At 46.2% G+C, this 26,677-nt stretch overlaps 2 protein-coding genes across 2 annotated transcripts; both read right to left on the bottom strand.

Annotated features, from left to right (window-relative positions):
- Positions 1 to 6,367: 6,367 nt before the first annotated feature.
- Positions 6,368 to 15,199, bottom strand: LOC133114794 (elongation factor 1-alpha 1-like). The gene is made up of 8 exons (XM_061224450.1): positions 15,071 to 15,199; positions 12,978 to 13,166; positions 11,717 to 11,896; positions 10,895 to 11,191; positions 10,088 to 10,238; positions 9,047 to 9,303; positions 8,141 to 8,375; positions 6,368 to 7,139 (listed from the first exon to the last, which is right to left on the bottom strand). The coding sequence occupies exons 2-8, from the start codon at positions 13,119 to 13,121 to the stop codon at positions 7,015 to 7,017; spliced, it is 1,389 nt and encodes a 462-aa protein (XP_061080434.1). The 5' UTR covers positions 13,122 to 13,166; positions 15,071 to 15,199; the 3' UTR covers positions 6,368 to 7,014.
- A 567-nt stretch (positions 15,200 to 15,766) lies between these two features.
- LOC133122931 (sialin-like) lies at positions 15,767 to 26,232 on the bottom strand. The gene is made up of 11 exons (XM_061233215.1): positions 25,974 to 26,232; positions 24,174 to 24,361; positions 23,622 to 23,855; positions 23,139 to 23,226; positions 22,083 to 22,169; positions 20,524 to 20,642; positions 19,731 to 19,892; positions 18,509 to 18,641; positions 18,224 to 18,371; positions 17,139 to 17,229; positions 15,767 to 16,755 (listed from the first exon to the last, which is right to left on the bottom strand). Exons 1-11 carry the CDS (start codon positions 26,059 to 26,061, stop codon positions 16,618 to 16,620), a joined length of 1,476 nt encoding a protein of 491 aa, XP_061089199.1. The 5' UTR covers positions 26,062 to 26,232; the 3' UTR covers positions 15,767 to 16,617.
- Between the last annotated feature and the right edge of the window lie 445 nt (positions 26,233 to 26,677).

The raw sequence follows: 26,677 nt of genomic DNA, 5'->3' as shown, positions 1-26,677 counted from the left end.
GACAGAACCATCGCTTGGACCAGGAGCTGGGTCGAGTAGGGGGTGAGAAAGGGGCGGATTCTCTGTATGTTGTATAGGAAGAACCTGCAAGACCGGGTCACCGCCGCAATGTTCTCGGAAAGGGACAGTCTGCTGTCCATCACCACGCCGAGGTTCCGTGCACTGGGTGACGGCGTGAGTGTGGTATCCCCGAGGGAAATGGAGAGATCCAGATGGGGAGAGGTATTAGTAGGGATGAATATCATTTCAGTCTTGCCTGGGTTGAGCTTTAGATGGTGGTTGTCCATCCAGCTCTGGATGTCCCTCAGGCAAGCAGAGATACGGGCTGAAACCTGCATATCAGACGGCGGGAACGAGACGAATAGGATAGCCCATGTGCAGTGATCACAGGGCCAAGGGAGCGAGTGTAAAGAGAAAAAAGAAGCGGGCCTAGGACTGAGCCCTGGGGAACTCCTGTGGTGAGGGGCCGAGGTGTCGATACCGAACCAGCCCAGGCAACCTGGAAGGAGCGACCAGAGAGGTAGGACTCAATCCAGTCCAGGGCTGTGCTACAGATGCCCGTTGCTGACAGGGCAGACAGGCGGATGGAGTGATCCACAATGTCGAAGGCAGCAGAGAGATCTAGAAGAATGAGGACAGAGGAGAGGGAGGCTGCTCGTGCGGCATGGACGGAGAGGAGCGCAGTCTCTGTCGAGTGGCCCGATCTGAAGCCAGACTGATGGGGGTCTAGCAGGTTGTTGTTAGAAAAGAAAGAAGAAAGCTGAGTAGAAGCGGCTTGTTCGATAGTTTTAGAAAGGAAAGGAAGAAGAGATAGTAGTTCGGTAGTTCTGGATGATGGAGGGATCCAGAGTAGGCTTTTTTAGCAGCGGAGTGATGTGGGCCCTCTTGGAGGATGCCGGAAAACAGCCGGAAGACAGGGAGGAGTTGACAAGGGAGGTGACAAATGGGAGAATGTCAGGTGTGATAGTTTGGAGAAGAGAAGAGGGGATAGGGTCAAGGGCACAGGTTGTGGGGCGGTGGGAGAGCAGGAGTTGAGAAACATCAGAGTCTGTAAGGGGGGAGAAAGTGGAAAAGGAAGGGATGGGCCTAGAGGGGGGGAAGGGCACAGTGAGGGGGGCGGTGGTTGTAAAGGATCTGCGGATAACTGTGACCTTCTCATCGAAGAAATCAGCAAAGTCATCAGCAGCAAAGGAGGACTGAGGAGGAGGAGCCGGTGCGTTGAGGAGAGAGGAGAAAATAGAGAAAAGTTTCCGGGGGTTAGAACCGGAGTTCTGAATTTGTGTTTGATAGTATTTAGCTTTGGCGGCAGTGACAGCGGAAGAGAATGCCGCCAGGAGAGACTGGTAAGTTGTGAGGTCTGAAGCGTCTCTGGATTTCCCCCACTTCCTCTCCGCTGCGCGGAGGCTGGCCCTGGAGGTACGGAGGGTGTCAGATATCCAAGGGGACGGGGGGGATGTGCGAGGCGGCTTTGAGACAGGGGGACAGAGGGAGTCAAAAGCAGAGGAGAGACATGAAAGAAGGGCGGCAGATGCAGAGTCAGCAGGGAGTTTGGAGAAGGATTCGAGAGGGGGGAGTGAGGCGGTGACAGTGGTGGCAAAGGAAGAGGGTGAGAGGGAGCGGAGGTTACGGCGGGCTGAGGAAGGGTAGGTGGGAGGAGGGGGAGGAGGATGGGGAGGAAGAGGGAGGGAGAATGAGATGAAGTGGTGATCAGATGTATGCAGAGGGGTAACCGTGAAATCAGAGCATGAGCAGTTCCTCACAAAGACAAGGTCTAGGACATTGCCTGCCTTGTGGGTTGGAGGAGAGTGTTTCAGGGAGAGGCCGAAGGAGTGGAGTAGCGGTAGGAAGGCAGCAGCCTGGGAGGCTTCAAGGTGGATGTTGAAGTCTCTAAGGAGAATCAGCGGGGTGTCATCCTCAGGGAAGGAGCTGAGAAGGGTGCCTAGCTCATCAAGTGAGGTTCCCAGGGGCCCTGGAGGGCGATAGATAACTGCAATAAAAAGGTTAGTAGGGTAGGATACTGCAACAGAATGGAATTCAAAAGTGGATATGGACAGGTCAGAGAGGGGGAGAACAGAGAATTTCCACGAGGGGGAAATTAAAAGACCACATTCACAGCACCATCGCGGCTCCTACAAGGACAGCACGTCTTTTGGATCCAATGCGTATGGACTCAGTAAGAGAACAAACATTCAGGCATAGCCAGTGTTTAGTTTAGTCTTAACTGTTTTTGTGAATCTGTGTTTCCGTCTTATCATTGCAATGTATTTTGTTAGCTATATATGTACGTGAATTGATTCGCCGTCTTTTGCGCATATATAGAGTAAACTACGCAAGTAGTCTTCTCACAGCTCACAATAACTAACACACCCAGAACTCTAGCTTACCCAAGCTAGCTACTCCCACTTTTACCTTTCCTTTGTTCAAGCGACACGCGCGCTTGCGCGCGCCACACACACGCGCACACACACATACCCAACTAAATTTCCTTACTAACTTCCCGTTAGTTTATCTGTTCTGTGTTTACGTTTGTTTAATAAATATATTTTATTAAACCCCGGTGTCCGTTTTGGAATCACATAGACATGAGAGCCGAGTTAAAGCAGTCTTTCGAAGAACTTCCAACCTTCAGGTTATCGGTATGTTTAATCATTAATATTGGTTATTTTAATTATTATTTTTAATTATTAATTATTAATATTGGGTCTATCGAGGGCCGGGACACATTTTTTGGGGTGTATGAACTGAATGTATTCTGAAACTGAGCCGATTGACACCCTCCCACTGATCAGTTCTGTGTCCAATTCTGCTCTCCGTTGTGTGGCTGCTTCAAACAGTCAGCACTGGCCAGGTCTGAGTTTAACACCAGACTGTAGTTTCCTCTCTATGATTATACTGCAGTGCTTTTACATCAGCAGAAACACTAGCACTCTGTCTCCCTCCTGTGGTAGGAGAGTGTAATGGCAGCTTGTGTGGTGTATGGAGAGAGAGCTCTGGAAGCAGAAAGTAGAGTGGTTCCTCTACTGTCAAACAACACTGAATTCTGGAGGATTTGGGGGAAAGGTAAATCCTGCATTACTTATTCAAATATGACACTGAGATTAGTCTTCCATGACCAAGAAAGTGCCTCCTAAATCATGGCTACAACAAAGGACAATGCTTTCCCTTACCCCAACATCTAAGATAAAGAAAGAGATAAATATCTTTTGGTTTATCAGTGTTTTTCCATGACCAAGGGTGAAAGTGCGGTTAGTGGAGCTCATGGAGCTGAATGTGGAGATTCCAGTAAAATCTCTGCTCTGACGACCTTTCTGAATGATCTCTAATATCTGAAAGAGGTTTTATATCATTGATTCTTTGCATTAATATCCAAAGATGTTGTGCGATTACAGGGAATGGATTGTCCCCGAATGCATGGGGATCTCCTCAACAGTATTAATGCAACATTGATCAACGTGAATAAAAAATTGTGATTTAGCCCTGGCCAAACCTTTAATATTTAATAATACCTTTAATCCCTGGGCTACCAACCTCCACTGTTTCCTGACCAGGAAGCCGAGATCGCCGTTCCCTCCCTCGCCACCCACATGAAGCGCTGCACTAAGATCTGGAGGGACGCCAAGGCCGCGCTTTTACGCACGGCAGACCGTAATCGGCGCTTCGCTGATCACCACCGCACACCAGCCCCAGCCTACAAACCGGGTGACTCCGTCTGGCTGTCCACTAAGGACGTTCCCCTCCAAGCCACCTCTCACAAACTGCAACCCCGTTTCATTGGCCCCTTTAAGATCATGAGCATTGTCAACCCATCCTCTGTTAAGTTATCACTCCCTGCTTCACTTAAGATTCACCCCACGTTCCATGTTTCATGAATTAAGCCTGTATCCTCTCACGTCCCCCCGACCCCCCCCCCCCCCCCCCCCCATGTCATGTTACGTTTCATGTTTAGTTGTTATGATTTAATCATTAGTCTTGTCTTGTCACATTATGTAATTTATTCATGGCACAGTTGCAAACTTTTTATGTCACGATTTATGTTTGTTTCATGTTATCTGGTTTTGTTCATTGTTTAGCATACTTTTTTGTGTTTCTGCAAACCTTGCACTCCCTTTCTGTCACTCACACCCTAATTGTTTCAATTTCCATTGTCTTCTTACTAATCTACTAACTTTAGATCAGGATTGGGTTATACTAACATTCTAACCATGAGTTCATGTTTCCTTACGTTTCTTGTGCATGTCATTTCCTAATTTACTAATGCTAGGGCAGGATAGGTTTATTACTAATGATTACTAATTACCTTGTTAACTTGTCAATCCTCCACACCTGATTTCCATTCTCTTGCTGCTCTCAAGCTAATTGTCTACATCTGTCTACACCTGCATAGTCTACCCGTTACGATCCAAGCCTGTTTATTCACCAAAGATTATTGACTTATGTTTTTTTGACCATTGCCTGCCTGTACCATGACTTTGCCTGATGTTTTTTGTACTTTTGCCCCGTGGAGCAGACTTCGGTCTTGACTCTTGCGCCGTCATCGACCCTGAGCCTGCCTACCGTCCGCCTGTACTTCTGCCCCGCTGACAGCTTTCCTGGCTACTGGACTTTTTGCATGGTGTACCGATTACGAGACTGCCTTCTCCCTCGGTACTGTACTTTGGCTTTGGCTGGATTTGAACATGAACATGAACATGAACATGAACATGTACATTGCTTGTTTTTTGACTACGCTCACTGGACATTCCCTGAATAAAGCCCCGATGGGGCTTTATCACACCCCTGTTTCTGAGTCGTGCATTTTGGGTCCAACCCCCCATGCACCCGTCTCAGGCAGCAGCACATCTGACAGAGATAGAGGGAGGAGAGAACGAGCTTTGAGACAAGCTAATTCTTGGTGATATGTTCAACATTTTGTTGTCAGATTTACCATTCATGTCTTCATTTCTTATCTGTTTCTTCTATCTGTGTATCTATCTTTCTATCTGTATATATGTCTATGTGTTCGTCTGTCTACCAGAATGACAGATAGAAAGTCTGTCTCGTTCTATCTGACTGTAACTAAACGTTTATCTTTATCTTCCCCTCACTCCTTTTCTTTCTCTTTCTACTTCTCCATCTTTTAGGGTACACTCTCCAGTGGCTTGCTTGAGGAGGCTGCTGTAAGATTCTTCAATGCGGGACAGAGTAGATGTAATTTTAAGAAATATGTGAGTAATAATAATATAGGTGGTAAAAACATATTCAACAAGTTATTCAAAACAGTATTTTTATATATCCTGTCTGGAGGGGATTTTTAATGAATAAAACATACATTTTGCAATTGACAATTTTGGTACTTTGAAATTTAACTAACACACACACACACTCAATCATGGGCATGCACGCTTACATCTAGTAAGAAATGGGGAAGATTTTAATGATCCAAACAAGATATTCCAATTTCTGTATCATTACATAACGCAAATAATTCCTCTCAAGAGATATAGCGAAGAGCCACTCAGCCGTACGTCGAAAAACATCAGAAATGAATACTGAGGATGATTTGTGACCATCAAAGACAAAATAATTAATGAATACCTTGAATATCAAATGAGTCCATCAATTAATTTAAAAGAGGTAACAAAGAGACCCTCAGCTATGCATCAAATTCCATAGGAAAACTAATACGGGTCCATTTGGATCCATGTTGTACGTTCTAGGTGTATTCAATAATATGTTGAGCATTCTTGGATTAAATAATTCAAGTCAGTTTAGAGGGGTTTGGAAGGCCTCTGGCATGAGCTTGAGTTCCACCTCAGTCCTCAGAAATCAAACTCACAATGTATATTTAAAACCATATGGGACCATCGCTCAACTGAAATAATGTCATGTCTATCGTATGTGATCGCAAATTACAAACTTGGATTGAAAGGATTTCTACCAGCATGTTTGCAGCTCCCCCTAGTGATTTAGCAACGCATTACTCACCTGGATTTAAAGGAGGCGTGACTCCTTTAACAGGCTATGGCAAGTTCTCCTGTGTTTTGATAATTCACAAAATAATGTGTCAATATGACATTTTACATTATTCAAAAACATACACAACCAGTTATTGCATGTTCAAGTATATGCACCCACACAAGAGTATGACACAACAGGCTGACCGAGCTGCTGTTTGGCATGTTGAAATGGATCCATGTTAATTCATTAAAGAATTTAGCCTAGGGCCAAAAAAAAGTACTCTGTTCAGTCAGCTTATGCATTTAACAATACACTTTCAGTTAAGTCTTTTGACATAGAAGGCTACGTTTTAAAAACATTAACAGCACAGTACGGTATATGGTAGAGTTCCTCCCACTTTCCACGACATGAGAAAAAAGGTCAGGCATGATGACTGTTGGAACATCTTTAATGTTAAATAGAAAAGCTTTTACCAGTTTTAACAGATAACAGTAAGGTACAGGAGCCAACGTTAAAGCTGAAGAGTTCAAGCGCAGGTGGACGCAATTGCCAATTAAAGTGCCAGGTAAAGACTTAAGCAATACAGTGCAGAAGACACAGTTTATGCATGCACCCATAACACAGATTAGGGAAAAATCCTTTAAACTAAAACACAAATGCAGCATTGCTTTACTGTTGTTGTCTGCGTAACACTCAAGCAGCAGCGACTGAGCACCGGGTGTGTTAAAATGTAAAAGCAGGATGGAGTGTAGACAAGAGACAACACTGACCCGTTTGCTTACACTCAATGGCCTTGATGACTCAAAAATGGTGCGTACTGTCAAAATGGCTGAACCCAAGCAAAAGTGCACATTAAGACTACCAATATGCATTTAGAGAACAAACAAACAAAAAAAAAAACTTCTGCATTATTATGGATATTACTACTTTTTTTTTTTTCCTCCTGATACTTTTGCGATGCATTGTAGTAATTAACCAGTCCTTGACTATGGAGCTTAACCGGCCAATCGGAGAGAAACGTTGGGAGTTTGCTGTTCTGCCATTGGTGACTCGGGAGTTGGCAGCCCAGCACAACGTTCATTTGGTCTTCTGTGCCTTCTGGGCGGATTTGGTGACCTTGCCGGTGGTGGCGGCTTTCTTCTCCACGCCCTTGATCACTCCAACCGCCACTGTCTGCCGCATGTCGCGCACCGCAAAGCGCCCTGGGAGGCAAGAGAGGGCACAGGGCCACAAAGTTCAGCGCATTTTAGCCTGAGACCCAGGAGAATTAAACTTTTTCTGACAAAATACAAGTATATGGAAAGTTCATTGAAGCCGACCATGTTTTTCAGGCAAATTATGTAAAAATGACAAAGGAGCGAGGAAGACAAATTCCTGGCAATATCTACACTGCGAAGTGGTCTGTCTTGTAATTAGGCTTAAAATTTTCACTGTTTTTAATAGTTTCTACTTTTTTCTCTCAGGTGGCTTGCTTTACATTACTTCTTTTTGCTTGAAAAGTGAAATTGTCTTACCCAATTGGCAAATCTTGAAATGAGTGAAAATTCTGTCACCTCATTGGCAATCATTACAAGACCAAAACACTTGTCAGCACAGACTTTTTACACTGTACTCTTACATGTTAACGTGCTAACATCGCTCACCTAGCAGTGGGTACTCGGAGAAGCTCTCCACACGCTAACGTGCTAACGGCGCTCACCTAGCGGAGGGTACTCGGAGAAGCTCTCCACACGCTAACGTGCTAACGGCGCTCACCTAGCGGAGGGTACTCGAAGAAGCTCTCCACACGCTAACGTGCTAACGGCGCTCACCTAGCGGAGGGTACTCGAAGAAGCTCTCCACACGCTAACGTGCTAACGGCGCTCACCTAGCGGAGGGTACTCGGAGAAGCTCTCCACACGCTAACGTGCTAACGGCGCTCACCTAGCGGAGGGTACTCGGAGAAGCTCTCCACACGCTAACGTGCTAACGGCGCTCACCTAGCGGAGGGTACTCGGAGAAGCTCTCCACACGCTAACGTGCTAACGGCGCTCACCTAGCGGAGGGTACTCGGAGAAGCTCTCCACACGCTAACGTGCTAACGGCGCTCACCTAGCGGAGGGTACTCGGAGAAGCTCTCCACACGCTAACGTGCTAACGGCGCTCACCTAGCGGAGGGTACTCGGAGAAGCTCTCCACACGCTAACGTGCTAACGGCGCTCACCTAGCGGAGGGTACTCGGAGAAGCTCTCCACACACATGGGCTTCCCGGGGACCATGTCCACGATGGCGGCGTCGCCGGACTTCAGCGACTTGGGGTTGTCCTCCAGCTTCTTGCCCGAACGGCGGTCAATCTTCTCCTTGAGCTCGGCGAACTTGCAGGCGATGTGGGCGGTGTGGCAGTCCAGCACCGGGGCGTAGCCGGCGCTGATCTGCCCCGGGTGGTTCAGGATGATCACCTACGAGGGAGCGTCATCATCATGACAATCAGGGGTCATGTGGAAACTGTGCTGTCTTTCCTCTTAAAGATGATCCCAACAGTTTAGTTTGGAAAGCCTATTGTTTAGCCGATGTCTCTGGACTGTTTTTTCTTATTTCTCACAATGGCTTGCTTGACTGTCCCTGGCAAAAGTCTGTTAATAACATTTGTCAACATAAGGCCCAGACTCCAAAGGCAATCAGAATCAAATATAATCAAAAACTACATACTGAAAGCTTGCTTAGACCTGGTAAATATGCCTGTGCTTATTTTCAAGGTAAAGATCCTGCATAGTATGCCTTTAAAAAACAGCCTGCAGTTCTCACAAATGGGACCAGAAATGAGGCCCACTTGGTTGAAGTTTTGGACCCAGGTCTGATGAGCCTAAGTGTATTACCAAAGCCCAGAGGTGGAAGGTCCAGGGGTCAGACAGTTAAAAGTCCTGCCGTGCGTGTCTTCCACCCATGAACTGAGCCAGCGGATTCCACTCATAACTTCTACCTCCTGGCTGAGGAAGTGTGCTAATTAGCAAATGCAGGTGATTGGAACAAAATACTGGGAGAGGAAAATACTTTTTGACTTTGTCGGTAACTTTCTGAGCCCGGATCGGGCACCTGTGCGGCGGGAGGGGGCGGCCGCCGCCGGGCTCACCTGCGCGGTGAAGTTGGCGGCCTCCTGTGGCGGGTCATTCTTGCTGTCGCCCGCCACGTTGCCGCGGCGGATGTCCTTGACGGAGACGTTCTTGACGTTGAAGCCCACGTTGTCGCCGGGCAGCGCCTCCGTCAGGGCCTCGTGGTGCATCTCCACCGACTTCACCTCCGTCGTCACGTTCACGGGGGCGAAGGTCACCACCATGCCGGGCTTCAGCAGGCCCGTCTCCACGCGGCCCACGGGCACCGTGCCGATTCCTGCCAGCGTGGTAAACACTAGTAAACGAGCTGCATTCATGTAGCACTTTCATCCAAAGCGCTTTGCAACTAATTCACCCATTCACAATAACACCAACGGCGTGCAAGTCACTGACCAGCTTGTGGGGAGCAATTGGGGGTTAGGTGTCTTGCTCAGGGACACTTCGACACACCCAGTGGGAGGGATCGAGCCGGAAACCTTTCCAACTGCCACGAGACCGCTCCACTCTTACCTCCTGAGCTAATGTCGCCCCCCCCTACACAGGTCGAACACACAGGATGCAGACGGCGGTGAATCTTTGACTCAAAATTTGTGTTTCAATAAACATAATGGAAATTAGAATGAAGTCTATATTCCAGGCTTCAAAAGGTAAAATAAACGCCACGAACAATGTATGCGGGGAAAAAACGTGGGGGCGACATTAGCTCAGGAGGTAAGAGCGGTCATCTGTAAGTTTGATCCCCTGCTCTGGGTGTGCGGAAGTGTCCCTGAGCAAGACACCTAACCCCCAATCGCTCCCGACGAGCAGTTTGGGGCCTGGTATTGCAACGCTTCAGTCATTGGCATGTGAATGTGTGTGTGAATGGATGGATGAATGAGCATTCATTGTAAAGCACTTTGGATAAAAAGCATTATCGAAAAACCATTTAAATGTCCCCCACTAGGGCTCAGTTTTTTCCCCATTTTCAACAATGAATGATTGACAGGCGGGAGGATAAGGAGGCTCATATGACACGACTAAGCTCAACACAAAGTAAAATCCGACGTCTCCGCGCCCCTCACCTCCGATTTTGTAGACGTCCTGCAGGGGCAGGCGCAGGGGTTTGTCCGTGGGGCGGCTCGGGGGCTGGATGGCGTCCAGGGCCTCCAGGAGCGTGGTCCCGGAGGCGTTCCCGTCCTTCCGCGTGATCTTCCACCCCTTAAACCAGGTCATCTGGAGAAACGTCGCCAAGGCAACACGTTACGATGGATCACAATGAACCTGGGAGAACCTGGCACTTTTCAACCAAATTTTTTTCCCCACTAATAAAAATCTAACACTGCTGTACATGTATATATAAGTCACTGCTGGCAGTCCCAAGAGAAGGGTTCCCAGGCTAGTCAAAGCTACCGTTAGCCAGCAAATACTTTTACAGCAACCACTATGCAATGGAATTCCTTACACTAATGGGCAACAGCCCGTGTGAATGGTAACTGAGAATGCAGGTCCAGCCCTGTACGTGATGCTATTGTGTGATGGGTTGCTTGCCACTTAGCTGTAGCAATTTACTTTTCAAAGTTACAGCTTTTGCTTCTTTAAAGGCAATAAGCCCCCCCACCCCCTCCACCCCACCCAGGCATTGGCTGTGGCACCAATTTTCAACCAATGAGCTTCAATTATTGTACAGCTATACAATGTTTTGGTACACAATGTCAGTCCGTCAACTGTATATTTTGAAACCCGAATTTAAGGACTATAGACACAGGCAGAGGGTGAGTCAGTTAACATGTCAGTGAGCCTTTTTCAATGATAGGGATTTACAATGGGTCTTTGAACACAAAAATCTGCAAATATATACCACATCCCCCCCCACAAGCCCTTGAACGCACATTTGGGCTGGACTCCAGCATGTTGTCCCCGTTCCAGCCGGAGATGGGCACGAAGGCCACCGTGTCGGGGTTGTAGCCGATCTTCTTGATGTAGGTGCTGACTTCCTTGACGATCTCCTCGTAGCGCTTCTGGCTGTAGTTGGGCTCGGTGGAGTCCATCTTGTTGACGCCCACGATGAGCTGCTTCACCCCCAGCGTGTAGGCCAGCAGGGCGTGCTCGCGCGTCTGCCCGTTCTTCGAGATCCCGGCCTCGAACTCGCCCACCCCGGCCGCCACGATCAGCACCGCGCAGTCCGCCTGGCGAGCGAGGGGAACCCAATCGAAATTCATCAGAACTACACAGAGTATCGGCACGATGTCAAAACGATTCACCCCCGTGTAGGAGGGAAATAATGCGTAATCACTACACGGAATGACGTCACCTCTCAAGAGCTTACATTGCATTACAGTTTACAGCTCCAACCACCAATCTTCCAGGTCCCAGTCAAGCACCTCAGCCACAAGGCTACCGTCTGCCCCACGTGATTCACTCTAAGTGACATATTCCGGGGCCCGGATGAAGCAAGTGTCCTTGTCTCATTTCAAATGATTTAATCAGTAAACATTACAGTCTGTGATGTTTTATTGCATTTAAATGCATATGGGCTGAATGGGGAACTGAAACAGATTAAGGCAGCGCTAATTGGTGGGGATTAAAACCTGCGGAATAGACGGGCCTGCCGTGGCAACGAGTTTGAGACCACCGCAGTAGAGGGAACAGCAGCCTGAACAGTAGTCCGGACACACCACGTTTCCATAAACCCAACACGCTTTGCCACAGACCTGGGAAGTGCCGGTGATCATGTTCTTGATGAAGTCCCTGTGCCCGGGCGCGTCGATGATGGTGACGTAGTACTTGCTGGTCTCGAACTTCCACAGGGAGATGTCGATGGTGATGCCGCGCTCCCTCTCGGCCTTCAGCTTGTCCAGCACCCAGGCGTACTTGAAGGAGCCCTTGCCCATCTTGGGGGAAAACAAAATGGAGGCTCAGCACAGATCGATCGGTCGATCAAATGGATCCCTGAATTGAGACCTTCAGCAGTCTGGGCTGGCACATCGGCACGAACGTTGATCTGTCAATCAATCTTTACTTTTGTACACCCGCCATTTAAAAAACAGGTCTCAGCACTTCACAGTTTTCACCCAGGATTAAAAACATAAATAAAAAGAATAAAGCTATTTCACAATAATTGGATAATTATTCACCAATCACTTAATAGGTCATCAAGCTGAAATGGAATACTATTGGGTACAAGAACAACAATAAACACAAGCATATTGGGGGGGAAAATAAAAAAGTGTTTTGTTAATATTACATCCCACCCAGGCCCACTCCAAAACCTGCTTATAAACCAGCTACACACAGCAGCCCATAAGGACCTGATAAGGACCTGGGAGAGCCAATCAGAGCAATTCATCTCACTGACAAGTGGGCTGTCTGGCATGTGGCTAGGATCAAACAGGGCTAATGTTATTAGAGCTAATGCAAACAGACCTAATGCAATGTATGTCACCCAGGGCAATTTAAATTCCCCCCGACTGCTGGTGGGACAAGTGTGTCGGTCTCAGTCCGGTAACGACACAGTCATGGCTTCAACCCGTGATAATACCAAACCTGGGTTCAAAATGGCATTTGTTTTGGATTCAAATACTTTTCTGCATTTTACTAACCTTGCCTGGTGTATTGGAACAAATGAAGTGATCCCAAGAGTGTAAGCCCCGCCCATCTGCTCCTTCTTGCTCAAATACACCATGCAAGATTAATAGAGCATAGAAAAGTATTTGATTTACAGAAAATAATTATATATTTGAAAAACTATGGAAAAGACAGCTCTGCAGTGTTAGCCCCCTAGCCCCCTTGCGGCCCGGACACGTCGGGAGCCCCTCCACAAATATGAATGCTTTCTGACTGTAAGATTGTCAGTAGGCTTCAACTGACTCACACCGGATGAAATGAGAAGCGCTGTACGTATCCAATTCAACGGATAAAATTGAGAAGGAGGGTTAGCTCGTTAGCTCGGTCAACCGACTGCGCGGGGCTCACCTCTGCTGCCTCCTTCTCAAACTTCTCGATGGTCCTCTTGTCGATGCCCCCGCACTTGTAGATGAGGTGTCCGGTAGTGGTGGACTTCCCGGAGTCGACGTGGCCGATCACCACGATGTTGATGTGCAGTTTTTCCTTTCCCATTGCTGATTAGGAGATGATACTCTCACGGAATTTCTAGAACAGGAACTGAAGCAGACAATTCAAAATAAGAACGAGTTACCTGTTAGCATTGTGTGCTAATGCAGCTCAGTCAGTATCGCATTGTTTAATCGTTATCTTGAAATGCAGCCTTACTGTTACTTACACTGACTGTTTTTTTTTTTGTTTTTTTGCATATACAGTATGGCCACCCTGTTTTTGTCCTCACTATGCTTATAGATTTTACCAGTGGGGAAATAAAAACATTGTTTAAATGCAACACTTGCGTTTCAACAACAGTATTATGCACCGTCATTAAAACAGTATGGCACGAGAGATATTATCACAGACCCAGACCTGCTGTTAGCCTACGGAATGCAGTCACTGAGTTCAAGGACATCAACGCAGAGGACCAGAGGTCAACTCCGTCTCCGCCACCACAGGCATTTGCCTTTACAAATTTGACCTTATTTTTTGCACTATGAGTGTAAATGTGTTCCGCTGAAACATTTCTGGTTGATTAGGGTTGCGATTAGTCAGCAGTACGGACAATGCACTCCGCGTTGCTATACGCGTATATGGATTGCGTCAGACACTCCCACCCTGTCAGACAGACTCTCCCTCACCTCTTGCTCCCGCACACAATGACAAGTGCCTTCACCTTTTAAGCGCATTTCACACCATAGCAACGGAAAGGCAGCTACCGTTGGGACAGTCTTTCATTTCCACGCAAGGTGACGGAGCATTGCAGTGTGCACTCTTAGTAACAATGCCCACCATTTTGTGTAGAACTCCTAGCCACCGAAAATGAATAGCAGCCATTTGATATACAGTATCCATCACACAGCACTAAACTCCCAACTTCTGAAAAAGCATATTTTTCAAAAAAAAATAACCAGGACTGATTATATAATTAACTGAAAATTAAATCAACTGGCTCATCCCAGCGTGTTAGCAGTACATTGCTGCTAAATTCACCGTTTCAAACGTTAGCAAACATCCTCTCAATGACAGTCAAGACATCACGTCACAACAAATTATTCCTGCTAACGCTAGCTAGCCTGCCATGCCTTTAATGACCAAAAGTTAGACTGCAACTGTAGGCTAATTCATCAATCCCGCACACATAATAATAACGTTCATTCAATTTCATCGAATTTAGCAAGGCAGAGACTCAGATGTCTACAATTACTTTGTACTGCAATTCATTCCTATTAGCGGCTGGAATTACCATTCATTTCTATAATGGTTTCATTCAGTTAACGCCATTGCTCACAGCAAGAATTGCATAACATAAAATAACCAGATGTCAGGGTTTATTAGTCATTCATGTATTTGTTATATTTTATCAGTTGCCGACACTCACGTTAGCTATCGTTAACCAGTCACTGTCGCCGGTTGGCTGACACAATGACATCACACCTTAAACCAACCTTTTTAGCGAACAGCCAGATAGTTTTCCTAAATTGCATACGCTATGTGCTGTTCGAAAGCTATCAAGTTAACTATTATTAGGGTTAACAAGCTATCAAAGAAAAAATATATATCTCTTTGCAAGTCACGTTTAACAGAATCTTGAGAATTCGGGATTAGCCTAGTCTATGCGTATTATAACTAGCTATGTTTAGAAATACGGCGAAGGGCGAGTGGTAATTCCAGAGATAAGGGGTCAGACTGCATTTGGTCCTCCTCCTGCTTGCAGCTTCACAATATTCATCACCCACTTCTGTGTCAATGCAAGAAGAGCGCTGCTAAACTAGAAGCTGATAACTGCACGACCGTTTCCAAGATTACACAATTTACCCTTGGGGAAGATAAAAACGGACCAATGACCATTTCATTACAGAAGCCAGTTTCAACGCAATATAGCATCATCGTATTTCAGCACAGACCCGAACACAATTCAGTTCCAAATGAAATATGGTGCATTACTAACTCCATAGATTACATACCTGTGTCAACGACTGATGTCCACGTTCGGTGCAGAAAAGGCTGTCCTGTGATGCTGATCCGTTTATATCAGACTGGAGGGGGTGTAGGTATTGGCGTCAGGGCAGTCATTGCTCCTACCCCCTCTAAGCCCAAACCAGTACTACTAGGTGAGAAGGCACCGTCGCTAAGTGATTTACAGTGCGAAAAATAAAAATACTTTCCTCGTCGACTTGTGAGCTCGAGATATATATTCAGTTTCAAACATTCATTTCAGTTGCACTTTACGTTTTAGTTATACTTCTTGTTGAAATGAAATCGAAGCCACATGACGTAAACTATTTTTTGCGGTATTTGTTGACCAGGTGGATAATATGATGCATTCCCTAGTTTCTCACAGAACAGCCCGGTTGACTTCATCTCCTTTCACCTTAACCATCTTAACCGTAACCATCTTAACTTTATGGGACGGTTTCCCAGACATGGATTAAGATGAGATTATGCCTAGACTAAAACAACATTTCCACAGAAAAAAAACTCTATATGTTGCATTTTGTAATTTGGATGTACAGCATCTGGAGAATATACATCCATGGATGGATTTTTAAAATGTATTTTTTAAACATGCAGATCTTATTTGCAAATCAAAAATATATTTAATAACTGATCAAATATGACATTATGTTTTGATACCTTGTATGTAATTAAGGAATGGAGTCTTTGCCAGAGATAAAAAGCTCCCTTTATTGAACACCTTGCAAGAGATATTCTGCCTGTCTGCAGAGCCACCATTAGAAGGAATGTCTGAAGGAGGTTACATAAAAGGATCATTATTAAAAGAGAAATAGTAAAAATACAAGGGCTGTTAGGTGGCTTATCCAGCGAGAGAACTGGTTCCCTGTGCAATGATATGCCCTCTGAACGTCCAAGAGGAAAGAGTGTTTGGATGGGCAAATTCATAAGACAAATAGGAAGGAGAGGTGGAAAAAAAAAGGTGGCAAGATAGAAATGTAAAAACAAGATTTAAAAACAAACAAATCTTCACGTAAAAGCAGCTTCAATTGGCTGACTGCACTTCATACACTAATAGTAAACAAAGCCATGTAAACCTTTCCATTTTAACATGATTACAAGTAACAAGGAGATGAAAATCCCTTCTTTTTCAAACAAAACAGAACAACAAAAACAACAATAACAACAACAAAAAAAAGAAATAAGAAGCTTGACACAGACTATAACCCGTAAACCATAGAGTTAAGGCAAAATGCATTGACTATGTTCTGGCATGAGTATTGCTGAAATTTATAAAACAATACCAGCTTGAGAGGGTTTTCAGGGGCAGCTGATCAGCAAAAAGAGGCAGAGTATCAACCCTCACCCTTGACCCGTATGGTAAGATACACAAAACAAAAGTTAGGTTTTCTGAAAAGGCAATGTCCCATCATTAGTGTTCAACCGTTCACAGGACGAACCGGCTCATACCAGTGTGGACCAGCCCGTCCAGGCTGGCTATTTATCTGCGATTAAAAGTGCCAGGAGCCAGTCATCCTAGAGCCGCGGTCCCGCCTCTTCAGGGACCATCCAGGTAGGCGTTGGACACGGCCCAGGACTGCACCGTGCCCTTCCCGAACACGGTGAAGACGGTGGCGCCGAACACGTTGATCCCGGCAGAGATGTAGAACACGACTCTCCACTCCTCTATAGTGTTCTGCAGGGACAGGAAGCAGGAGCGAAGAAAAACCCCATGAGCGAACACACAAACTGCACCACGTCGTTCTCCCCATTCACACTTACCAAACCCTGTATAATGTAAATGGTAGGCATTCATATAGCGCCTTTGGATAAAGGCGCTGTACAATTGATGCTTCTCATTCACCCATTCATACACACCCACTGACACACCAAAGGTGATTGGCTGCCATGCAAGTTCCAACCAGCTCGTCAGGAGCATTTGGGGGTGAGGTGTCTTGCTCAGGGACACTTTGACCCAGGTCCTCTTGGTTGACTCAAGATCAATCAAGCACAGAAAAGTATTTGAATATCTGCAATAACTATTCCAGTAGTGAATAAACGCACACAGAAAATACTTACAGAGTGCGTCAGGGCACTGCCTATGACAGGTCCTACCATGCCCGGTACAGTTGCAAAAGTGTTAGAAATCCCAAGTAAAATCCCTGCGTACCTATAGACAGAAAATAGAGGTACAGGTCATTATAAGTTGAACAATGCAGAAATGTATTTCTAAAGAAGATAATGCCCAAGCCCCCATAGATAAAATTCTAAAAATAATAATAATAATGTCCTCCGAAGAGGGGGGTGGTGGTGGTATTAATAAAATAAAAATAAAAATAGCTTCACTTTCTTAAAATGGGACCATGAATAAAATTACACAGATGATCAGGCACCACGGCAGCACTGGGACATTAACACAGCTCCACTGCCTTTCTCTTAGGAGACTAATAACGATGGAGAAAACAGCACTGTTATGGAGACAGCCTGCCATTAAAACTACAGACAGCAGTCACCTTGTTTAGCTGTTTTTATGCATCGGTAGTCCATGGGTTTACCCAGAGGTTGTTGGATAAATGATATGGAATACTGGTCACACTGTGGTTGGTTTTATGTGTCACCACCTGGGCTTCCTAGCATGTAGCCTAGTGGCTAAGGCGCTTGACTGGGACCCGGAAGATTGGTGGTTCAAGGCCCAGTGTAGCCTTAAAAATCCACATCCAGGGTGTCTCGGTGGCGCAGCCTGTAGAGCACTGACCGCATGCTCATTGCGAGCCGCGACGTCGGCGGTTCAAATCCAACCGTCTGACATTTGTCGCATGTCTTCCCCTCTCTCTCGCTCCCATTCTTCCTGTCTCTCTATACTGTATACTGTCCAATAAAGCTGAAAAAGGCCTAAAAAATATCTTAAAAAACCCCCCCAAAAAAATCCACATCCAATTCAGACCCAAGAAATCACGTGCGGTGAGCTGGCCGTGTAATCAGCCATTTTGATAGAAAATGAACCCGCAGGCTATAGGACCAGGGGTGCACCAGGGGGCCTCGTTCTAATCCACCCAAAGTAAGCAGGGCCCACAGGGGGAGGACTCGGGCGGTGGGAGGGGGTGTCTTACGAGGGTGCGATGTCCAGGCGAGCTGTGTGTGTGTGTGGGGGGGGGTAGTCTTACGAGGGCGCGATGTCCAGGTGGCCGATGCCGAACCCGGAGGAGCTGAGGCCTCCCAGGGCGGAGGACACGGTCAGGAAGGCCACCGCCATGACGTAATCGCAGCCTGTGTAACCCGCGGCAACCAGGAACAAGGCCGGCCCCACCATGCCTGTAGGATCGGACGGAGACCAGCGTGCGTAAAACAGGCCGTTTTCCACACGGAATGTCACCCTCGACAAACGCAGCCAAACAGGTAAGGGCTGAAGCTGCATTGCAGCAGGAGTCCTGGATTCAGCAGTCACTCACCTGCTATGCTGAAGGCCTTGCGCACGGTCACCGTGGGGATGAACCACCTTTCCCTCAGCCAGTCGGCCAGCTGACCACCGAGCAGCGCAAACAGCCAGCAGCCCAGGTAGGGCAGCGCAGACAACATCCCGTTCTGGAAGGGGGAAGCCAACGGTTCAGACCCCACTCTCAAATGCAGCCCCGTTAACTCTGTCATTCACAGTCAACAGAATGGTGCCACTGGAATGACGCTCAAGTTTCCAATGGTCAACTCATCCTAATGAGCGGATGCGGTATGTTTCCATGTCAGTACAGCAGTATATTGACCCTGGGGTGCTAAAAACATGTTTTCATTTGCCCTTTAGACTAGTTAATTAAATCGATTTTAATTCAGTTGAAACATCGAGGTCTAGATTTTCTGTAATACCCCGATGAAGGCGCGTCACGCGTAACGTTGAAACTGAGATCCTACAGTCGCAGAAACCCAAGCTGGCACGACAGCAGCTTCTGACACGGCCCGGCAGAATTCATCACCGCTGTGGTAGCAGAAGCTCCCGTGATCGCGTTGTTTGTCAAGCGGTGAGTCATAGGGACACGTAGAAAGCATTTAAACCGCCATGACACAGACATAAAGCGCAGCGTGTTCAAACAGCGTTGGTGAACAGGAGGAGGAGTCAAGGGCTCCCCCCAGAAGCAGCGGGGTCTTCCTCTGTCCAGATTTGGACACAGGGAAAAAGGCAATAATTCCCTGGATGTTCTGACTAACCCTTGCGTAGTCTTAACTTCGTTAAACCCCTAAAATAAAGCAGCTTCATTTATTTTTAAACCCCGCAGCAGTGTCACTCATCACAAACTTTGTGATCAAATTTCAAGTTGAAAAAAAGATCATTTAGGGGGTTTTCTCTGCTGTTAAACATAGTTGCAGGTCATTATTTACCCTTAAGACAGCACAAGGGTTTAGTACATTTTCCTCACTAGCAGACTATTTCTTCAGGTTCTAATTTCCAATTTCTTTGAAATTTAATTCAAGAAAAGTTGGATTCCTAAAACGAGAAATCACATCCCCGTGGGTTTACTACCACGGATAATACTACAGTCCTTAGAATAGGATATGAACTCTAAATAAGACCAGACCAGATGTTCTCAAAACAAGCTAAAACATTTTACACAGACAGAACATGGTAAGTGAAAAACTAAGATCTGGAACCTAAACACAAGATAAATTCACTGTTTTAGATGTCACCTCTTTGATGCTGAAGCCCAGGATCTTGTTCATGTAGGTGGGGAGCAGCGTCAGCAGGGTGTAGAAGGTCCAGTTGTAGGAGAAGTGGGCCACCACGATGGCCCAGACTGCCGAGGAGGAGAAGATGGATGCCCAGGGAATGTGGCTGGTGGTGGGGGAGAGCTGTGGGGGAACAGGATACATTTAAAACCTGTCCGTTTATTAATCTTAGCGAGTACGTTAGCCTCATGTTCAGAATGAAAAGATTCCCAATGTGGTGAGACACATTTACTCGTTTCAAATTCAAAAGATAATTTCACAAAAAGTAACTTAAAACAAGCAAATATTTTCTAACTCAGAGAAGAAAATAAGATTTTCACACCCAAGACTAAAAATGTGTTAAGACAAGAGGTTTTTGCAATGTTGTCTTAATAATATATGCGAGATGTTTCATGTTGTGAAAAATTCCACAAAATCTGCAATATCGTCTTTGTAATGAAATGTTTTTATATGTCGTCTCTTCAAGGTTGCACTGGGAGCTTCACGTGCCCAGTGGATAACATATGACTTATAAACAACGGAGGAGTCACATGCCAATGTTGTGACCAGACCTGGGTCAATGACCCTTTTTGGATTCAAATACTTTTCTGTGCTGATCTTGCCTGTTGCAACTGGGCCACCATGAAGAGGAACAGAAAGCGAGGTTTGCACTTATTGAGAGCATTTCATAGGCTCCAATACACCAAACAAGCTCAGTAAAGCAAAGAGTAGTCCAAAACAATTCTGTATTTGAGTCCCTGTGACTCCCACCAACCTCGCTCTTCAGAGACGACGTGATGTACTGTTTCTCCGCTTCCGATATCCTCTTGTGCGTTTCCGGCGTGCTGCTGACCAGAAAGGTCCACAGGACGAACCACACCAGCCCCACTACTCCTGCAGATGCAAGCCAAACGCACCATAGGTCAGTGAACCAGGGCCTGGCCTATGATTTGGCTGACACTTCTATCCAACGCGACTTGCAGTTGATTAGACTTAGCAGGAGACAATCCCCCCCTGAAGCAATGCGGGGTTAAGGGCCTTGCTCTGTGCGGATCTTATCGTGGCAACAGCAGGTCGCAGCCATGTACCTTAGCCACTAGGCTACAAGCTGCCGAATGAGACCCACACACTACACAATCAGCACCTAACAGGGCATTTTCACTGATTCCAGCACTCAACGCATTTCATTCATTTTCTATATAGAGGCTGCTCCACAGCCCCTGACAGATGCAGTCTGGTCCAGTGGTGCGGTAACGTTTACCGATTCTGTATTTGCATAGGCGATATACTCCTCCCTTATTCCATGCAAACGACTCCGTCCAGGACTGGCTCACGAAACTCAGGTCAAAACTTTCATACCAGGCGTTGGCGGACCAAAAATATGAATCAAGATTCAGCAACTGCATTGCCCATTACTTCCCTCAGATGTTTACAAATAACATCATTTTAGTGAACCGTTTGGGAGCAATAAGAGAATGTTTATCAACGGTGCGCCCTATCGTTACGTTTTTTTAAACGGAAATCTAGGACGCGGTGCGTCTACCCAATCAGGTAACAGCAGCATTCTGGGTAGGTCACTTGTTTGTATTGATCCCACAGAGAATCTATCTGACAGAACCGGTCTGAATTATTTACCCTACACCCCTGCCAGACCTCTTCGTTCAGCCTCCACAGGCCGCTTGGCACCTCCCCCTCTCAGAACCTCCACCTCACGCTCACGACTACTGTCTGTTCTGGCTCCACGGTGGTGGAACGAACTCCCCGTTGAGGTCAGAACTATAGAATCCCTCCCCACCTTCAAGCGCAAGCTGAAGACACACCTCTTCAAACAGCACCTCTCCCCATCCCTCCCTACCTCCCTGTGAACCTTAATTGTTGTCTCTGTGACTTGTGTATCAGTATTTTAGTTGGCTAGGTAAGCAGTGTTTGGATAGTTAACTTTGGTGACTTTTGCTCTGTTTGTTTGTTTGTTCAAAAAAAAAAGAAAAAAAAAAAAAAAAAAAAAATGGCCCTTGTCCTTATCTTTGTTGTACAGGTAGCAGTTGAAATTGTACTTACCTCTAGGGTCTTTCAGCGAACTTATCCCTGGTTATGGGTATGCACTTTGTTGTACGTCGCTCTGGATAAGAGCGTCTGCCAAATGCCAATAATGTAATGTAATGTAATGTAATTTACAGTAATACCAACACACAGTTTGGGGGGTTGGCAAGAATGCACCAATCGGATGGTACCGCTCTCCCGCTACGACCCGGATGCTTCTTGGAGTACTTTTCCATGGCTTTCCACCACACAGGGTCACACTGCAGGCTGCTCTGCAGGACAGTATGCTCTTACCGAAAATGTAGAACACATACGTCCAGTCCAGATAAAAGCAGATCACACCAGACAGAGGAAGGGCAAAAACAGTCCCCAGCTGGGCACCTAGTGACACACAGGGAAATAACATTAGAGAAATTATTAGAGATTACAGCTGACCGAATACATTAAACCTGAAAAAACATTGATTCATATCATAATGCCTTTTCATCATTAATAATTTAGAGTATCTAGTTCCATAAGTACCTTCGAATTGGTCATAACCAATCGAGAATGGAGAAATAAGAACAGTTAAGAGCAGTAGCAGTGTAATCAGTTGAACACAGAAACGAAAAAGGCGGGAAGACGTGGCAGTACATCAAAGCTTGGCTCAGTAAATTGCGTTTTTCCTAGGCAAGTTCCCAGCAGATAACAGCTGTTCCTGCAAAGGACATGGTCAGCATCCCGCACCTGGGTGTGCTGAAGTGTCTCTGAGCAAGACACCTAACCCCAAAATACTCCTGATGAGCTGGTTGGTGCCTTGCAAGGCAGCCAATCGGCGTTGGTGTGTGAGTGCGTGTATGAATGAGTGAATGGGTGAATGAGAAGCATCAATTGTACAGCGCTTTGGATAAAGGCGCAATATAAATGCCAGCCATTTATCATTTGCATGGTCAGCAGCCTTACCTGCGTAGGACATGGTCAGCAGCCTTACCTGCGTAGGACATGGTCAGCAGCCTTACCTGCGTAGGACATGGTCTGCGTAGGACATGGTCAGCAGCCTTACCTGCGTAGGACATGGTCAGAAGCCTTACCTGCGTAGGACATGGTCAGAAGCCTTACCTGCGTAGGACATGGTCAGCAGCCTTACCCGCGTAGGACATGGTCAGCAGCCTTACCTGCGTAGGACATGGTCAGCAGCCTTACCCGCGTAGGACATGGTCAGCAGCCTTACCTGCGTAGGACATGGTCAGCAGCCTTACCTGCATAGGACATGGTCAGCAGCCTTACCCGCGTAGGACATGGTCAGCAGCCTTACCTGCGTAGGACATGGTCAGCAGCCTTACCTGCGTAGGACATGGTCAGCAGCCTTACCTGCGTAGGACATGGTCAGAAGCCGACTTCGTTCCATGGGCGGGGCCCAAGTCGCCCACATCGCGTGCATCGCAGGAAACGTCACGCCCTGAGAATAAGAGAAAGTCGACTATGCATTACTGCAACACGGCTGAGCTGGAGAATACACACACACACTCACACTCACACTCACACTCACACTCACACTCACACTCACACTCACACTCTCACACACTCTCACACACTCTCACACACTCTCTCACTCTCTCACTCTCTCACTCTCTCACTCTCTCACTCTCTCACTCTCTCACTCTCTCACACTCTCACACTCACACACTCACACACTCACACACACAAAACACGCTAGACACAAACTAAAGAAAGCAGCACCAAGAAGAAGACATCCGTGTGTGACTGGAAGGTGTAAATACCGGGCGAGAGCCAGGGTAACTTCCCCGGCCGGAAATGTGCAAGGGGGCAACAGAACCCTGGAGTCGGCCTCACCTCCCCCACGCCCTCCAGCACCCTCACAGCGATGAGGTACCCGGCGCCCAGGTCCGCCGCCACCGGGGTTACCAAGGTGAAGAGCGCCGTGCCGAGGATGCCCAGGCCGAACAGCCACTTGGCACCGTACTTCCGTGCCAGGTAGCCGCCGGGAATCTGGGTCAGGATGTAGCCGTAGAAGAACGAGCCCAGGATCCAGCCCTGGGTGTCCTTGTCCCAGTCATACGTGCTGGCCTGCAGGGAAAACGAACATTACTGACGCCCAGCCAAAACTGGCACACTCATTCGGCCCCCTTCATTCAGCCGAGATTCTGTTCAGTCGAGACTACTTTAAGGCCGAAAGCAGTTCCTCATACTACCCACGAGAGCCTTTTTGAGACCATGTTACGTAACCCTTCAAAGTGTCATAACAAATATGTGGTTAGCGTTCTTAACGGAACATTCCAATCCTTACAGAGTTCTAGAACACCGACTTGGAATCTCGAAGGAATCATTCCAAAGAAGCTACTACTACAAAAAGGGCTAAAAGGACGCAGAGAAACGCAAGCTGACCGTGTGGTTGTGTTTCAGCGGGAGTGCCCCCTGTCTGGGACACAGCGAGCAGCTGGCATTCCCGGTCTCGTTTGTCTTCAGCATGTCGACCATGGCCACGCTCAGGTTCACGCGCAGGGCGTACGCCACAAAGAAGCCATAGCAGGAGAGCAGGGCCAGGCCGTAGCGCGAGGAGCACCAGGCTGGGGCTTTGGAAACAACAAATACAAGCACACACACACACACACACACACACAGACACACACACACAGACACACACAAAATTACAACCCTTCATTGATATTTGGAACCGTTCCAAACTTCTGAGTGATGATCAGGTCTCCAGTGTCCTTCTCCAAACTTTACTCATTCTGAACTAAACAGCAAAAGTGACCTAAGCTCTGCCCTTAAACTCTGAAACAACCCCGCAGTCGTGAAAGTGAAGCCAATTACATTTTTATGCTGAAACAATAACCAACTAAGGACAACGACTATGCTGTGTTAAAATGGTGATTTGGGGGCTACCTTTAGGTCCCCATGGCGCAGCATAACGCAGTGTTCATACAGGGCAATCACCCCATGAAACAAAGACTTCATTCATTGGCATCAATGAACCATGTAATGTAATTTAGGCTTAGAGTTCATTTGACAGTTGTGTGATAATCTTTATGACGGTTTGGGGGTCTATAGGGACACAGTTTCCATTCGCTATTGCTATCAGCTTTGACATGCAAATGCCCCTTGGGAAATATGTCCTTAAAACATATGTCCTTTCTGTTTGTCCAAGTGCGGGCGCAGTAATGCTCATTATACGGTAATGCATGTGCCCAGACCGTCAAAATAACTTAGCCTAGTTATTACGTTTATGTAATACCGACCAATGGAATATGTCATGTGCATGTAATGCTTTTTTAAATTTTTTATTATTGTTTTTTTAACGTAGAATCACGTTTAAATGTAGCCATCTTAGTACACAACTATTTTTTTTTTTTCTCCAAATAGCAGGTTGTTTAACACGAATGGATCCCATCTCCCCATCCAAGGATATAATACGGACGGAAGTGTATGACTTGTTCCAGTGCGCTCTATACATTCTAACACAGAGGTGGGGCTTGAAATATATAGAGACAAAAAAAAAAAAAAAAAAAAAAATCAGCATGACGCTCACGGTCAGATGCCATTGACAGTGATAGTCATGAGGCGCTACATAACCTGCGTCAGGACAACCAAGCAACTTTCTTAGCAATATCAGTACACAAATATGGCTAAATTTAAATACAAGTGAACATCACCCTTGTGATGAAAACGAGTGCATTCTACTGATAACAGTAATAATTCAAAAATGTAATGTGGAAGTCTTCAGAATTCTTCCAAAAACCATTACAGTTTTACGTCCTGTCAGCAGATCTCTTCAGATTTAAACTTCTTCATGTTTTAACATTAATGCCAATTCGGCACTGGTTCGCATAGCTTAATACACTGTGTGTGGATGGACACAGCCGACTCAGATACGATATAAGCACTTTAGCTTAAAATTTTACATAAAACTTTACATAAAGAGGTCAACAGCGATGAAAAAGAGACCTAATAGCAAAGAGCCCATACTGACATCACATGATCCAGGTATGAGCAATGCAGTCGCTCAAGTTAGCTATCCATCGAGCGGATCAATAGAATCATGTTCAGACCGATGAAATGTCTTGGGTGTAGAAAGGATCACTGAGCAAAGATGACTTTTGGATAAACAACTAAGGCACCTAGAGCTATCATCTTTTTGCAAACTGACGAGCTAACTAAGTTAACGCGACAGCTCTGGCTCACCTTTTTCAACTTTGTTGCTGTCCTGTTGGTGCAACAAAGGCTGTTGACATTCGTCAGTCTCAGTATCCGATGCTGAGAAATCATCCATTTTGCACAAGACGAGTCTCTCTGCATCTGATGGAAAGTAAAGTATGCCGTGTCAATCCATTCGGAGCACTTTATTAGTCGGCTACCTAGTGAACAGCTCGAACTGTAGTGCCGAACTTGCTTTCAACACTAGCGACGCCTGCTAGAAGTATTCGTCAAATCTTAAACCGGAAGTATGTGCGCAAGCGCAGTGACCATCTACCCGCCACGACACAAATCCAGTTTTAATTAACGAACTATTGTCTGATTTGTTAACCTGCATATTTTGGCTGTGTGGACCAATCGTAGTTGAATGCGATGAGTATGTATGGAAGCAATCTAGTTATATTTCCTCTTTTGGTGGTAAGCCAGCATTTGGGTTGTTTTTTGACAAGCAAGTCATACATTCATACATGTATTAATATTTCAGAGATTCGGTTTAGGGTTAGAAATACAGTAAATGTTAATGTGGAGGCAGGGTTTTAGTTATGGTTAGTCATGAAAATTTCACTTTTCGGAATTAGTACGCATACAGCAGTTCTAAAGATTTTACAATTAGGTACATGAATTGGCATTAACTAATGTAGCTGATAACATTAATTAATTGACATACACACGCGTTAATTAAGCATGCAATT

The sequence above is a fragment of the Conger conger genome, chromosome 2 (genome assembly GCF_963514075.1).
Source record: "Conger conger chromosome 2, fConCon1.1, whole genome shotgun sequence".
In the NCBI taxonomy this organism is placed as follows: Eukaryota; Metazoa; Chordata; class Actinopteri; order Anguilliformes; family Congridae; genus Conger; species Conger conger.
Note: the sequence above shows the minus strand (reverse complement) of the source record. Positions and strands in the feature narration are given on the sequence as shown.

What these genes read in the sequence shown, in the direction of transcription:
- LOC133122931 (XM_061233215.1), bottom strand. Translation starts at nt 26,061, where the DNA reads ATGGATGATTTCTCAGCATCGGATACTGAGACTGACGAATGTCAACAG. An exon ending in CGCTGAAACACAACCACACG is followed by an intron (nt 23,856 to 24,173) that starts GTCAGCTTGCGT and finishes TTTTCCCTGCAG; the next exon opens with GCCAGCACGTATGACTGGGA. An exon ending in TCTGACCATGTCCTACGCAG is followed by an intron (nt 22,170 to 23,138) that starts GTAAGGCTGCTG and finishes GTGTGTCACTAG; the next exon opens with GTGCCCAGCTGGGGACTGTT.
- LOC133114794 (XM_061224450.1), bottom strand. Translation starts at nt 13,121, where the DNA reads ATGGGAAAGGAAAAACTGCACATCAACATCGTGGTGATCGGCCACGTC. An exon ending in TTGAGAAGGAGGCAGCAGAG is followed by an intron (nt 11,897 to 12,977) that starts GTGAGCCCCGCG and finishes TTTTCCCCCAAG; the next exon opens with ATGGGCAAGGGCTCCTTCAA. An exon ending in TGATCACCGGCACTTCCCAG is followed by an intron (nt 11,192 to 11,716) that starts GTCTGTGGCAAA and finishes CTCGCTCGCCAG; the next exon opens with GCGGACTGCGCGGTGCTGAT.